General features: G+C 44.7%; 1 protein-coding gene across 1 annotated transcript in view; it reads left to right on the top strand.

Annotated features, from left to right (window-relative positions):
* Positions 1 to 8,556: 8,556 nt before the first annotated feature.
* LOC111849393 (gamma-aminobutyric acid receptor subunit beta-1-like) overlaps positions 8,557 to 15,909 on the top strand; it is a 49,758-nt gene continuing 42,405 nt past the window's right edge. The window contains exons 1-3 of the mRNA XM_023822225.2: positions 8,557 to 9,087; positions 9,199 to 9,290; positions 9,426 to 9,493. Coding sequence (XP_023677993.1) covers positions 8,912 to 9,087; positions 9,199 to 9,290; positions 9,426 to 9,493 — 336 coding nt within the window. The 5' untranslated portion in view covers positions 8,557 to 8,911. The remainder of the gene's footprint in view (positions 9,088 to 9,198; positions 9,291 to 9,425; positions 9,494 to 15,909) is intronic.

Below are 15,909 nucleotides of genomic sequence, written 5' to 3'. Positions count from 1 at the left end.
AATGTTTTTAATATTGAGAAAGTGTCTTTTAACACAGACTATGCTAATTTAATACAGAGTGTTCGTTTAACACTGCGAGTTTTATTGTGTATTTACTGCTTGCTGATAAAAATTCATGGTAGTTGCTGTTGGATCCGTAATATAATAGAATTCGTAGCAGTAGAATCAGAAGCAGGCCTTAAAAATCCACTCCCTTCCCGCAAAGGACATCAAACGCTTGTCAGAAACACACCGTATCCCAAGTTCAAAAAAATAGTTTTAAATGAAAGGATTCAATTAGATTGCTGACACAACCAAAAATAAAAATGTAATTAGCTGTTTCCCAATCCCGCATAATCACAGGATCCAGACTGAATCCAGAGCTGGGTGACCTGTGTCTGCTCTGCTCTCCCACAGAAGCTCATCAGGAACAGAGGACAGCCCAGACTGATAAATTAAGGCTACCACACAATGCAGGACCGCCTGTTGGAGCGAAGCGACAGAGTGATGTTCTCAATGCCACTGTTTCCTTGGCTCAGCCATGGAGCCCCGTGCGGCGTCGCTGAGACATTTGCTGCTACTGGCAGGGCGAGGATGACTAAGGAAATGACATTGTCACCCACTGCGTCCGCGTCTCTGTGATATGTTCGAGTGTGAGCGATGAGACAGGAGTGGAAAATGAATACCAATTTAGGAGGCCTTTTTCAATTGTTTTTCTCAATGGTGTCTCTTGTCTGCCTGGAAATGATGGTTGTTTTTACGTAAACCTGGGAGTAACATGTACCGTTCTTAGTTACCAACATGCTTTGAAATTTCAAACTGTAACTTTATTTTCATAAAATTGCATTTAAATTCAGCTGACGTAAAATATTTAAGCAGCATTGAATGAATTGCATGGATCAATTTTGTTGCTGAAAAATCGTGAAAGTAAAACCAGTGACAGTCAGGAAAATCCCACGAGCGTAAAATTTTTCTTCAACTTTAGTCAAACAAAGCGAATTTATGCCGGGTATGACAACATAGGCCGGTTAGATCATAGAAACGAACCTTACAGGAATGCCAGTTCAGTCGCCGACTGACGTTATGATCTCGAGGGCTTTCTTTTTGGGTTTATATAGAAACGTCCCACATCTCTTCACGAGAACTTGATTTGTATAGCGAACCGCCAAGTACCAGCCAGCTGTCCCCTCCTTCAAACGGAGCTCATTCGAGAGGATCTCAGAGGATTAACACTTACCGGATATTGTGTGAAAACACCACATTTCTTACAGCTAAAACCTTGAGTTTGAGGAAAACACATTTTGTTGATTCATCCCCCCCCCCCCTCCCCGCGACTAACTGGAAATATATCAGCAAAATAACATATTTGCATAATTCATACGTGTGCACATTTGCATATGCATATGTATGGACGCGGTCTTCTGTTTCGGAAGATTCCGGAAGCCTCTTGTGTTCTCTCTCCACGTTGCCCTCAGCGGCAGAAGCAGGACTTCCTGAGAAGCCTAATTTCATAATATTTTTTATCATACCACATCACAACAGCAAGCTAAGCTTCACAAAAGCGATAGGGGGGGTCGTTTCAGGACATGTCCGCACCACTCTCAATTAAAATAGCAGGTCTTTCAGTTTTCCAGGTACGGCGTTCCGATTCGTCATCTTCTCTCGGCGTCTGACCCTGAACCTGCACACACACACAAGCCTCCATCAGACCTCGCTATTGAGTTTTCACCAACGTCACATTGCACCGAGATCATGTTCTAACCTTAATTGATGACATTATTGTCTTATCATGAGGTTGCTCTGCTGAATATTTAAGGAAATCTAGTTTCAGTCTCTTAAATCACAAACACTGCTGTTAACTGCAAAATGTCTTACCTTGTACACTGCGCTGGTCGCTTCATTGAATTAAGGATCTTATATATATGCAAAATGTGTATTCATCAAGCATAAGCAGTCTACTGATAATAGAATCTGTGCTATTATTTTATTTTACCGCAACATGACATCGGGTTGCAGGGGGGTGCGGTGGCGGGGGGGGGGGGGGGGGGTTGGGGGGAGGGGGGATGGGGGTTGAATGTGTACTAGTGATAAAATTGTGACTCTAGAATGATTCTGCTTGATTTGTGTTTTTAGCTTAGAAGCTCAGATTAAGGGTCGCAAAGGGCGGCGGGGGGCTAGTAGGGGCAATCGGCCGATGAGATTTTATTAGTTTAGCGTTACCATTTATTATTTATTTCCATATGGGATCAGAACTTGCAGACGTCAAAAGGCATGGCTTGAAAATGTATAATTTATTTTTAGAAATTTACCAACCCCTCCCTGGTCTGGTGGGAACCTCGCATTTAATGCTTTACCCTAAAACGCCTGAGTACCAGAAGCTTGGTTAGGCTTAGGGTTAGGGTTAGGGTCAGGGGTCAACTACGTCTCACCGTGATCCCGTGTGGGACGTCATACGGAGCCCTGCACCAGAACCGGGCGAGCGAGCGACTCGAGGGCGTTCTGTGGGAGTCGATGTGAGTCTCCAACCGCAGGTTTGGAAGGATGACAGCAGCTTTACTGAGGCTCTAATTATCCTCAAAGCAGCAGCTCAGTTGGAAATACACGTCTTATGCAGTAAAACCTCAGAATTTAGCTTAGGTTACAAAAAAAGTCATTACTTCCTTATATATCATCAAAGTGTTTTGCTTGTGTGACGCAACATTTATATCATTGGAAGGCCTTTTATTTAATAAATTATTCAATAAACCTGATTGTTGTCATATAAGCCCCATTAAAATCATAGCCTCTGCAAAGAAAAGGGCTCTTTACCGTTTGATATTAAAGCTCAAATTTTATCGGAATTTGTGAGTTGTTTATTCATTTATCTGCTTCTCCTTCACCCTCCGTTGTTCTGTTCATAACTGGTTTATGTCACTGATAGGTAGATTTTCTGCTGTATGCCTGAGATGTCAAAATCCAGCAGAGTGTGGAGCCAAAGTGAATCCATAAGAGATGTGCTGTCTGCAAGGCACTATATGGCATTTTCACACTACTGATATACTTGATGCATACATACATAGCTCAGGCAGAGTGGGGCAGGATTTTAGCTTCCCAGCCAGGAGGTCTGCAGTCACGGCGCTGCTCTCTGTGCCACAATGCTGAGGTACAGTATACTGCAGCAGAGTTGTTGGTTGTTTTTACATGATTAATGAAGCAGCACAACTGTTTCTTTTTAGTTTTTATCAGCATTTCATCAGAGTCTCATAAAGGCTGATAGACATGTTTACATGCAGGATTGAGGACAAGTGGACAAGGGAAAACGAGAACATGCCCGCTGCCATCACCAACACCGTCACCAGCACAGAGACGCCCGCTGCCATCACCAACACCGTCACCAGCACAGAGACGCCCGCTGCCATCACCAACACCGTCACCAGCACAGAGACGCCCGCTGCCATCACCAACACCGTCACCAGCACAGAGACGCCCGCTGCCATCACCAACACAGTCACCAGCACAGAGACGCCCGCTGCCATCACCAGCACCGTCACCAGCACAGAGACGCCCGCTGCCATCACCAACACCGTCACCAGCACAGAGACGCCCGCTGCCATCACCAACACCGTCACCAGCACAGAGACGCCCGCTGCCATCACCAACACCGTCACCAGCACAGAGACGCCCGCTGCCATCACCAACACCGTCACCAGCACAGAGACGCCCGCTGCCATCACCAACACCGTCACCAGCACAGAGACGCCCGCTGCCATCACCAACACCGTCACCAGCACAGAGACGCCCGCTGCCATCACCAACACAGTCACCAGCACAGAGACGCCCGCTGCCATCACCAACACAGTCACCAGCACAGAGACGCCCGCTGCCATCACCAACACAGTCACCAGCACAGAGACGCCCGCTGCCATCACCAACACCGTCACCAGCACAGAGACGCCCGCTGCCATCACCAACACCGTCACCAGCACAGAGACGCCCGCTGCCATCACCAACACAGTCACCAGCAGAGACATTCTGCCATCACCAACACAGTCACCAGCACAGAGATGCCCGCTGCCATCACCAACACCTTCACCAGCACAGATACGCCCGCTGCCATCACCAACACCGTCACCAGCACAGAGACGCCCGCTGCCATCACCAACACAGTCACCAGCAGAGACATTCTGCCATCACCAACACAGTCACCAGCACAGAGACGCCCACTGCCATCACCAACACAGTCACCAGCACAGATACGCCCGCTGCCATCACCAACACTGTCACCAATACAGACATGCGCACTGCAAACATTAACACCATCACCTGCACAGACATGCCCACCACCATCACTGAGACCATCACCAGCACAGAGATGCCTGCTGCCATCGCCAACACCGTAACAGCACACACGCCCACTGCCATCACTAGAACCACAGCAGTCACTCTCATCTCCACCTAAACCAGCATCACCACCAACATCAAACTTGAAGCTTTTTCAGTGCTGAAAGTGCTCAGAGATATCTCCATGTGTGCATTTCCCATCTCTTTCACTTCAGGCCATTTTCCTCAGAAAACATATTTATGAAAAATTTCAAAAGAATAACTCTAATGATTAATAAATGACCCAGTAGTTTTTCATCACTTTAAATAGTCGAGACTGTAATTTAGCCTACACAGAAAATGTACTAACAGAAGGGCAAACAGTAAGGTCGTCTGCATCATTAATGTTGCTAAAAGGTTAAGCCACGTTAAATATGGGGGGGGGGGGGGGGCATTTGTTCTCATTACCGCGGATCAGGCAAGTCTCCAATCAGCATCCGTCACTCATGACAAGATCTCAACTGCTGTCAGGATAATGAGGGAGCATGAGGATTTTGCTCTCTCCCGAGCAGCACATTTACCATACCAACCTCACCCTCTCTTAATTTCGTTTAATACCTGACAATCAGTGGAGGTCAGTAACGTACGCCACGTTTTTCACGCATAAAAACTCAGCACCACCGAACGCTTAAATATCCCAGACGGAAGATCCACGAACACGTGAGGAATCATGTTTGAGGCTGAAGACTAAAGCGATGTGATATGTGAGTGCAGATACCTCAGAGGTTAAGGGGCCAGGTGGCTCACACCAGCTCAAACCGCAAATTTTTGCTACAGAGTGCATTCCTGGAGCAGGTGGGTAATGTGTAGCTCGTCGAGTTTTGACGGTCTGGCTGTGATCGGTTGTTTGCTGGTTCGAGCTCCGGACGGCTGATAGACAGATGCTGCCATTGAAGCCTCGAGCAAGTTAAACCCTCAGCTGGCCGACCTTGCGCTATGACCCCCAAACTTTCTCGCAGCTATATATGCATCTCTTGCCGAGCATGATGGGATAGGTGAATACAGTTGATTACGGAAGAGTGTAAATAAAGTTGGGGTGTCACATAGAATCATGTGCTTTTCTCCATAATTTATGTCTGCGTCCCAATTGTAAGAGCTCACTGAGCGTTCATCTGAAAACACCAACGAACCTGCAGGCAATTTTCCTCACATGTCTGCAAGAATGGCATGTGGCAGTGACTGCAATGCCAGTGACCAGAAGGTTGCCAGTTCCAATCCCTATGCTCCAGAGACTGTCTGAACCTGCTGTCTCAAATATGTATGAAGCTTTGGATTAAAGCAGCTGCTGAATCAGTAAAAAGTCATGCATATGCATCCTGGCATTTTTTTATTGTCATTGTTAATGTTTTTATATAAGATTAGAATTAATGTTGCCAAATAAAAGCTATCACTATTATTATTATTATTATTATTATTATTATTATTATTATTCACAGACACTGTGCATCATGCAGTATTAGAGATTCTCAAAACTACAAATCAAGTCAAAATCTTATATTATACACTGATATTAAATACATTTGTTAAAACGTAATGAATTTAAATACGTAAAACATACAAACTTGACATAATAAGATATTTGACTGTGGAAATCTAGACATGGATAAAAAATAGAGTTAAAGACAAAAAACACAGGTACACACACCTGTTTTTTTTGGGGGGGGGGGGGTGGTGATTGTGAAAATAGGCAATGGAGTTAAATGAACAGGACCGTGCAATAAATAGATAAAATAACTGTTATTTTAAGTGGTATGAGTCGAGTTTTACTGTTATGAGAATAACTGCAGTTAAGTGGCAGTAAGTAAAGTAGGTGATTATTTTCTCGCTGTAAGAGTGGAAGGGCTTGAGTTTGCCTGCTGGCTGCCGTTATTTGGAAATTCACAATGCAGCTGAAAACTGCAGTGCCATAACAAAAGGGCTCCATCTCTTGGTTATTTGCATTTCTGCTTTGTGCTGCCGCTTTTCGGATTTCCAGTCCGTGGTATTTTTTGGCAACTGTGAAAACGGGGAGCGAAGCCTGCACTACGGAGCCATTTTCGGGCAGAAGACTGAGCTGTACACAAATGAGCACTTCTCACTTCTCTTCTTGAAAGGGAAGAATCGTGGAGGAGGCTTTGTTGAATTGTTGAACACACAAGTCGCTGTGGGAATTCCTGTTGTAACAAATGGTGAAAATGAGGAGCTTTATTGATAAAGGATTGTCATTGATTGAAGCAGCAGCCAAAACTGCCAGCTTTGTACGGTTTTGTGTCAAAGTTCGTTAGCTTGAATATACCTTAGCGATTGTGGTATATTTGGCTTCCATGTTATAAATAAAACAAAGTGTATGGCTGAATTGATGACATCCTGAATTCCTCACAAGACCTTAATATCTAGATGGGCCAAGGATGGAATGACGTGCAAAATATTGCCATTGAATATTGTTTCAGGATTTTCTTAAGATCCAGTTTGTACTTAAAAATGTTTTAGTAAAGAATTTTTGCTTTAGAAATGTGAAATTAAGTAACGTCTTCTCACATTTTTAAAGATTAGTAAGGCTTACAAGACTAACCAACAGAGTGAATAAAACAAATAGGCTTTGTTGCAATCTGACTAGCAACTGGAATTAAGGTTAAGACATTAATTATGTAACCTCTGAAGATGATTCTATTGTCTTACTCAAAAAAAAAAAAAAAACTGAAATGTTTTCTCAAAGGCCTTAATATATGTGTTTATAAGAGCATGGTCCCAAAATGTCACAAACTCTCTAAAAAAATCCCACCTATCAAAAATGATAAAAATGTGGAATATTATCCTTTTCCATCTCTCTAGCAAACCCTATATAAGCAGGGCAATTTGGTAGCTGTGCGAGTCCAGCTAACAGCAGACTCCGGTGTTGCGACACGTGTGAACCTTGGATTATTTGCAAAGCTTGACGAGTTTAATACCCATATTTGCTGCTCAGCTTACAGCATTATGGAATAGGAGACACCAGTAAGGCCATCTTAATCCATAAACTGTGATCCCGGTCAGGCTGCTGAGTAACTACTACTATGATAGCATATTAGCCATTAGCTTGGGTCAGGATTAGACTGGGATTAAAATTTGGCCCTGCACTTTGAGGTCTCCCATGATGGGGATTGGGGAGGGGCTTACTTCCCCATAATAAATTTTGCAGGCCCAAATACTCACCGACTCAAGAAGGAAAATGCCAGATTTCAAGTTCAGGCCTGCCTCAGGCAGAAGATACTATTTCGCAAATGTTAAGACAGCAGTCGTTTACTCTCAGAGAAAGGCGTTATGTTTAATTTTCAAAAGGAATATGAACATTATCTAATTTTAACATAGGTTAATTACCACTTAATTAGTTCCCTTTTAAGATGGCACATAACCCAGCCGGTTAATTGTCAGGTACATGGTATTTAAATTACCTATGGCAACACACCAATTGAAAAATTGGAATATAATGCAAAACTGGCTGGATTTATGCCACTGTAGTCTGTATTTCAGTTTTTACTTTTTATAAAAAAAGGTTGTTGTTTCCAGTTTATATACGATTTTGCACCTCATAATAAAACAGGCGTAAAACACTTGGTGCGAAAGTTTTAATAAGATCCCCGCATTGTTATTTTTATACCAATGTAAATTTAAATTCGATAACGTAACCAGTAAAAATAAATTGATTTGCTTTGGTGATCCGTAAGGTGAAGCTACACTAGACTGTTTACAGACGGTGAGTTATAATGTGTTTTCCCATCATCAATCAGTAATCATCACGTTGGCAAGATATTTTATAGATAAGTGGCTTAAAGAATATGATAGCATACATCTTCCGGCCACAATGAATTATTCTGCAGCGATTACCAATTTTCCATTGCCAAGATGACAGTTTCAGTGTTTAACGAATGTGAATATAGTTGTTTCCAACTCAAAAACGGACAAAAACAGCTATGAAAGACGTTTGTGCGCACACCAAAGTACATAAACGAGACATGCTTGTCTGAAAACGTAGACTCAAAATTAACGTTTCATGTTTCTCTCCTGCATTGTTACCGCATGAAGTTATGTAAAGATCTATATAAAGATATATACACCCTGTTTTTTTTTCATGGATTTATTTTTCTGTTATCACACATTCACTAGTGTCGTTTTGACGCATTTTCTCCCGTTGTTTTTAAAAATAATTAATTATCTACGTGCTCCTTAGTGTCATATAATAAACTTCATGCCTAACCCCATGACGTGAGTCTGATGCATTCAGCAGCTCAGGTAATACGGAGAAACACGCAGCCTATTACATCCATCCGCTTTCCGCGACGCCTTGAGTCGGATACCCGCTACGATCCGCGTTATTTACAACACGTGGGGGACGCGCTAAATGCAAATCTGATCCGGACACCGATGCATCCGCTGAAGATGTTTAAATCTGCCAAAGGGGTGGATCTGACCGGCATATTGATCTGATTCATCTTCTCCGTTTCCTTCGCACTGACAATAGCAGCACACGCCTGAAAAAAGAGGGGGGGATATTAGTTTGTTTCAGCGCTTTGTCGGAAAGTATTTCGCCTGTTTTCATGCTGCTTAAGCGACGCGCATGCGTTTGCTGCCGTCGGGATTATCGCCGTACCCAGGACTAAGTTGCATCTTTCGGATCCTCACTCGAAGCCGTACCCTTTGCACAAAGTTAGTAATGTGGACAGTTCAAGACCGAGGTTGTGCAGGGATTTTGTTCCTCCCTATGATGATAGCCATGGTCCGCTGTGCGCAAAGGTGAGATCTTTTAACTATGATCTTGTATTTTCTTATACAATCGTTATGACAGAGTGCGGTGCGGTCAGCGTGTGAATGAAAGGAATATATATTTTTAAAAATCTTTTTCAGCGCAACTGAGCCCAGAAACATGTCATACGTGAAATCAACGGTGGATAAATTGCTCAAAGGATATGACATTCGTTTAAGGCCCGATTTCGGAGGTAATGAAATTCTTCTAAATATACTGTCCTCTACACTAGCGCTAGCAGCATGACAGGGGCACAGTATGTACAATGTCTGACATTGTCCGAAGTTCATCCTACAACTGATGCATGTCCTTTGCATAACGCCCAAAGGTGCTCCAGTCGATGTCGGGATGAGCATAGATATCTCCAGCATCGACATGGTCTCGGAAGTCAATATGGTGAGTACTTTTGGATCCGCGAGAGACAGGTAGAGAGGCACATGACAGTATGTATCTCAGCCCGCTGGCTTATAATGGCACCTGACTCAGGTTGGGAAGATGCGCGTATGTCGGCGTCCTCAGGATGTGGAAAAAAAAGTGCTTATTTGGATTAAACACGTATTGCATTCGCTGCTGTTTGCAAATTAAATAATGTCTTAAATACAGCACTGGTGTTTGCGATGGGCTTTGCTGCGCGTGTGTAATGCCGCCCTCTGCTGATTGCTATTATTAAGTCCGTTTCAGCACCGCGGACAGTTTCTTCCCGTCTCCCCTTCGCGTTTGAAGTTGTCCTTGGAGTCAGATGGTACCGCATTAAAAGGCAGGTCACAGAAAATAGGAAGGCCGGACAGAAGGGCTGGAGGTTGGGGAGAGAGACTTTAGTGTTATTTAATGAATGAGCGCGTCTTTGCACGATGCCCGTGAGTTTAGAGAAACTGCATCTGAAAACGAGAAGGGGTAAACAGTATGGATGTGGAATGAAAACGCTATCCATGAATTAAAGCAAACGTGTCGGCGGCTAGATTCATATTGCATTCCGCGGGCATCGCACGTTTATGCGCAGAAGGTGGCTTTAAAACTATTTAAAGGGCATTATTGAGATAGGAGGACTAAGGGAGTTTGCAATAATATTAAAAACCATGCATAAATGCATCTGATTTTGCACCACGTTTCCGGTATCATAATGACCTCCTAATTTTGGTGCAGTACCCACGCGGGAGAGGATTACATAACTCCGTCAACAGAAGTTGGTGTTCGTCAAGCAGGACTGAACACAGCGCATGAGCGTCATCAAAGCCTGTCCCCCCCCCCCTCACCCCCCCTTTTCTGCTGCAAACTTGCTCCTAGTTTCCTTCGGCTTGGGGGATGTAGCTGTGGGAGTGTGATGGGGCATTTGTGAGTAGGTGGGTTGAGTCATTTAAAACAATATTCGATGCGTTTCACATCGAACAGAGTTGCAACGATAAAATCTAGGTCACCTCAGCATACCTATTTTATTCCTTTCATTTTAATCCCATCCAACAAGTCCAGCATAATTGTCTTTCAAATTATGCTGTGGTTGCAAATGTACATCTCCAATGTGCCTGCCTTGTTTTATTTGATTACAGTTGTGGAAAAGGGGACTTTTTCCCTTGAAATGTCTATGGGCTTATGCTTGGCTGAAAGATATTTAATCCCCGTCTTATGTTAGCCTTAACTATGACTTAATGCCCCGATTCTCATCATAGGGTCATGGTTCACACGCAAGGGCGTTTCTGAGGAATACTCTGGAAGCCACTGCTTGTGGACAAAATGAGCCTTACATCTGCATTGACTCGTTGCCTGGCTTGCATTCTTAATGAGGCACCATTCAGAACTTGTTTGTGATAGACGTAGCCAAGATCTTTGGTTTTTTGATTTATGCTCATGGAGATCATGTCAAGTTCATTTTCTTTAAGATGTGTAATTATGGGCCAAATACTGCTCGCTTGTCAGTTGACCTGTCTGGATTTTTTTCTTCTTTTGCTGAAACTTTCAATGTGACATTTATTGCTAGTGCAAAAATTAAATCCTTAAATTACCTTGATTTATTATTACAGTAGGGAGGTATTACCTGTGCATGTGATAAGACAAGTGATTTCCATCTCACAATTTATGGCAGCTAATTTATGACAAACTCATATTTCATAGTGGGTGTCCTCTCTGAGCTAGTTCAGACTGGTCCTAAAATTAGCTTAAAGTACAATCAGTCTCAGGCTACTGATATGATTTGAACATCAGGGAGAAGATGTGCCGCATGAGTGCAGGATCTAAGCACATGTAATCAACCAGAAATCCATTTTCAAACCACTTCTCCTGGTCAGTGTCTTGGGGGGGTGGGGTGGGGGGTCTATCCAAGGCAGCACAGGGCACTAGGTTGGGATACACCCTGAATGGATACACCCTTTATGGGTACACCCTGGATGGGTACGTCATGGATGGGTACACCTTTTATGGTTACACCTTGGGTGGGTACACGTTGGGTGGGTACACCTTGGATGGGTACATGCTTTATGGGTATACCTTGGATGGGTACACCGTTTACGGGTACACCTTGGATGGGTACACCCTGGATGGGAATGCCAGCACATATATGTTCAGCAAAAGATCACTAGTGACACAATAGCAACACAAAAGCACTGAATGTGTTTTATTGAGACAAAAGTAACTAATTTGTTGTTGTTATGGAACTCAAAGCATCAGCCTGGACTCCCACAGCGAATCATAGTTGGAGTCAGTAAAACAAGACAGCACAAGTGTGTGTTTCGACACGTTCCGTCGTGTTCTTATATGCTGACGGTGAAATTGTTTGCTTTTTTTCCCCATGCACGATTTCACTTGCAACAGACACGAGTCGTGCAGAATATTAGACAGCTTCGGTGTTACGATTCACTTAGGGGTGACAGCCCAAAGCCAGCCCTGGAAGCTTTTCTTGTCCGCGTTCTTTTCTCGATGTATCGCATGTGAACTTGGTAAGCTGTGACTTTAGCTGAGCTGATATTGCTGCTCCACGCGATATCGAGCCACGACTTGTGCATGAAGTCCAATGTTTTCCTTGGGAAGCCACAAACAGGAGGCATCATGATACCAGTTGGGCCCCAGATACGAGTGGGAGAGCTTTAAAGCCGCCCAGGTGCCGACTGGTTCACCCCCCACCCCCGGCCCCGAACCCGAACCCAGGCCCAGCCTCGGCAGACACAGCATTCTCAGCTCGCAATCCAGAACTCATGATTAGGGGTATCTGCTTCTATTTCTGACATCGCTCTGACCGATCAGGGTTTGGCATTCCGAGCCCGATAACCAGAACCAGCATTTGTCCGGCCTGGCGGGGATCTGCCACTGTACTGCGTCGGCTCCCAGTTCTCCCGAAAAAGGACACATTTACATTCGACCTGCTGAAAGTGCTGCCCTGCATATTAATGTTATTTTAATATATATATATATATATATATTTATTTTCGACTCTCATTTACAAATAGTGCTGAAGCTTCGCATCGCTTGCTGTGGCTTGTACTCCGCCTTCTCTCAGTTTCCATCGCTCCTGCACATCCTCCAGAGATCAGCGTTTCACCCGGATTGTGTTATCCTACCAGCTGAAGCGCCTGCTATTTTAAAGGTTGCCACATGACTGTGGGGGATTTATTGGGATTGCATCCCATCTGGGGTGTACCTCTGTCCTGCGCCCTGCGCTGCCAGGGACGGATTCCAGATCTCCCCGACAGCCCGGACCAGGATAAGCGGGCAGAAGATGGATGGACAGTCTGACATTCTGTGCCTCTGAGAGCATCATTGTGTCCGGAATTATAGGGAAACAGCTTTAGCTCTGGAGCACAGAGGACAAAAAGGGAGTATAGTCACACACAAAAAAAAATCCCAGTGAAACATTTTTTAACCTGAGCAAGAGAGAAAACATCAACAAAAAAAAGAAAAGTGGAACTTGTGTCCAATTATAAAACCATTATTTTGGATGGTGTGTTCTTTCGTCTGCAGATACACCGATCTGTAAAAGCATTTTTTATTTATATGTTAATTTTAGGTTCATGTTTATCGCTGTAGTCCGAATCAGTATTCACAACATATCTCCCGCAGTACATATCTGACCTATATTTAGAACTAACTATAGACTATAGTATAAGACAGGTGCCCCACTTGCTAATTCACACATGACCTACCCAGCGCTGATCGCTGCTGTACGGCTCTCTGCCTGCTTGTCAGCAGCTCTGTGGCCTTTAATTAGTGGGTGTGTGTTTTCACCGGGACGAGACGGCAGCGACAGGGTGGTGAGCTCCCCTCGATTACCTGCAGCGCTCGCCGGAAGTAAGATCCAGGTGTTCCTCCAGGTGAGTGGAGTCAAAAGCTTTAAACGGCCGTTTGTCTCCCGGATTATCCGGAACACGGCAGTGCCGCTCGTCCCCTCCGCCGACTCTGGCTTCTCTTGCGAAGCGGTGGGCAGGTGTTACCGCTACCTTCTCCGCCCATACAGAGGCTCCGCAAAGCCCTGCGAATGAGGCCGGGAGGAGCGATTAACAGCGAGGCCGTATAAAAGGAAGACGATTCTCTGCGGCTTTTAATAACTCGCCGCCGCAGCAGCCGGTGGCCTGGTAGCCCAGCTGAACCGGCTCTTTACCAAGCCCTCCGATGTATAAATAGACACGCCGCAAATAGCCCCCGCATCTCAGAGGACGCCCTGATGGATGGCCGGCATCACGGCTCACGTCGCGCCCATGCGACCCGGACAGAGCGACGCACGGCGTCGGGCGGACGGGAGACGTCGTCGTCATCTTGTCAAACCCTCTGATTTGACTTGGGGATCAAGGGATTCCCTGCCCGTCTCGATACAGATCGCGGGAGGGAAACCAGGCTTCAGTCAGGGATGGATCATCGAGGTGTCAGCACAGTGAAGATTTCGCTGGCGATGATGCTTACGGGGGGCATGGGGGGGGGGGGTCGTCATATTCATGTACTGCTGCACTTTTGGAGGAGCTTTTCAAAGACACCATGTGGAGCAGCGGAGATCTGGTTTCTACCGAAATGGGTAACCTCGATTTTAATTGTTAAGTGTGAAGGTGGCAGAAGCAGGATGAAGCGGCACATCTCCCGCGAGTTCAAGTCTCTAGTGCCCCCTACTGCCACAGGTATGACATTACAGGCCGGAACAACATGTGCATCTTAGCATTTCTGCATTGTCTCCTGAAATAATGCTCTCATCCACGGCGCTCCCTTCGTATTCATTTAATCAGTGCTGGTAAACATTCGATTTGGTCAGATTACCTGTCGGCCTGCCTGGGGTAAGCCCAGTCCCTTATTCTGGGAGACTAATCAATCAAATGAACATGTGGAAACTGCCATCCATGATTTCCCCTTCCCTCACGGACCAGTTGGGCTGTCAGACATTTGCGGCACCCTGGGGTACTTCCTGCAAGCCCCCCTCCCAGTGACATCAGTGTGAGTCGCTTGGTGAATCCCTCAGGGTGTGCTGTTAGCGCAGCGTGTGGTTTGTCCTGGCCCAGCATTTGCTGTTTGTATGATTAGTGTCAGAATGTCGCTTCAAAGGAACAGTGGCAGTACTCACACACCTATATAGCAATGGTAGTGTGTCCCTTTAAAGGGATAGCACCAGTACTGACACACCTATATAGCAATGGTAGTGTGTCCCTTTAAAGGGATAGCACCAATACTCACACACCTATAAAGCAATGGTAGTGTGTCCCTTTAAAGGGATAGCACCAATACTCACACACCTATATAGCAATGGTAGTGTGTCCCTTTAAAGGGATAGCACCAATACTCACACACCTATATAGCAATGGTAGTGTGTCCCTTTAAAGGGATAGCACCAATACTTACGCACATGTATAGCAATGGTAGTGTGTCCCTTTAAAAGGATAGCACCAATACTCACACACCTATATAGCAATGGTAGTGTGTCCCTTTAAAGGGATAGCACCAATACTCACACACCTATATAGCAATGGTAGTGTGTCCCTTTAAAGGGATAGCACCAATACTCACACACCTATATAGCAATGGTAGTGTGTCCCTTTAAAGGGATAGCACCAATACTCACACACCTATATAGCTATGGTAGTGTGTCCCTTTAAAGGGATAGCACCAATACTCACACACCTATATAGCAATGGTAGTGTGTCCCTTTAAAGGGATAGCACCAATACTTACGCACATGTATAGCAATGGTAGTGTGTCCCTTTAAAGGGATAGCACCAATACTCACACACCTATATAGCAATGGTAGTGTGTCCCTTTAAAGGGATAGCACCAATACTCACACACCTATATAGCAATGGTAGTGTGTCCCTTTAAAGGGATAGCACCAATACTTACGCACATGTATAGCAATGGTAGTGTGTCCCTTTAAAGGGATAGCACCAATACTCACACACCTATATAGCAATGGTAGTGTGACCCTTTAAAGGGATAGCACCAATACTCACACACCTATATAGCAATGGTAGTGTGTCCCATTAAAGGGATAGCACCAATACTCACACACCTATATAGCAATGATAGTGTGTCCCTTTAAAGGGATAGCACCAATACTCACACACCTATATTGCAATGGTAGTGTGTCCCTTTAAAGGGATAGCACCAATACTCACACACCTATATAGCAATGGTAGTGTGTCCCTTAAAAGGGATAGCACCAATACTCACACACCTATATAGCTATGGTAGTGTGTCCCTTTAAAGGGATAGCACCAATACTCATACACAAACATATATGCAGTGGTAGTGTGTCCCTTTAAAGGGATAGCACCAATACTCACGCACGTATACATGCAGTGGTAGTGTGTCCCTTTAAAGGCATAGCAGCAATACTCATGCACGTATATATGCAG

The sequence above is a fragment of the Paramormyrops kingsleyae genome, chromosome 12, assembly GCF_048594095.1.
Source record: "Paramormyrops kingsleyae isolate MSU_618 chromosome 12, PKINGS_0.4, whole genome shotgun sequence".
Taxonomy (NCBI): domain Eukaryota; kingdom Metazoa; phylum Chordata; class Actinopteri; order Osteoglossiformes; family Mormyridae; genus Paramormyrops; species Paramormyrops kingsleyae.
This window is presented reverse-complemented; position numbering and strand designations above follow the sequence as displayed.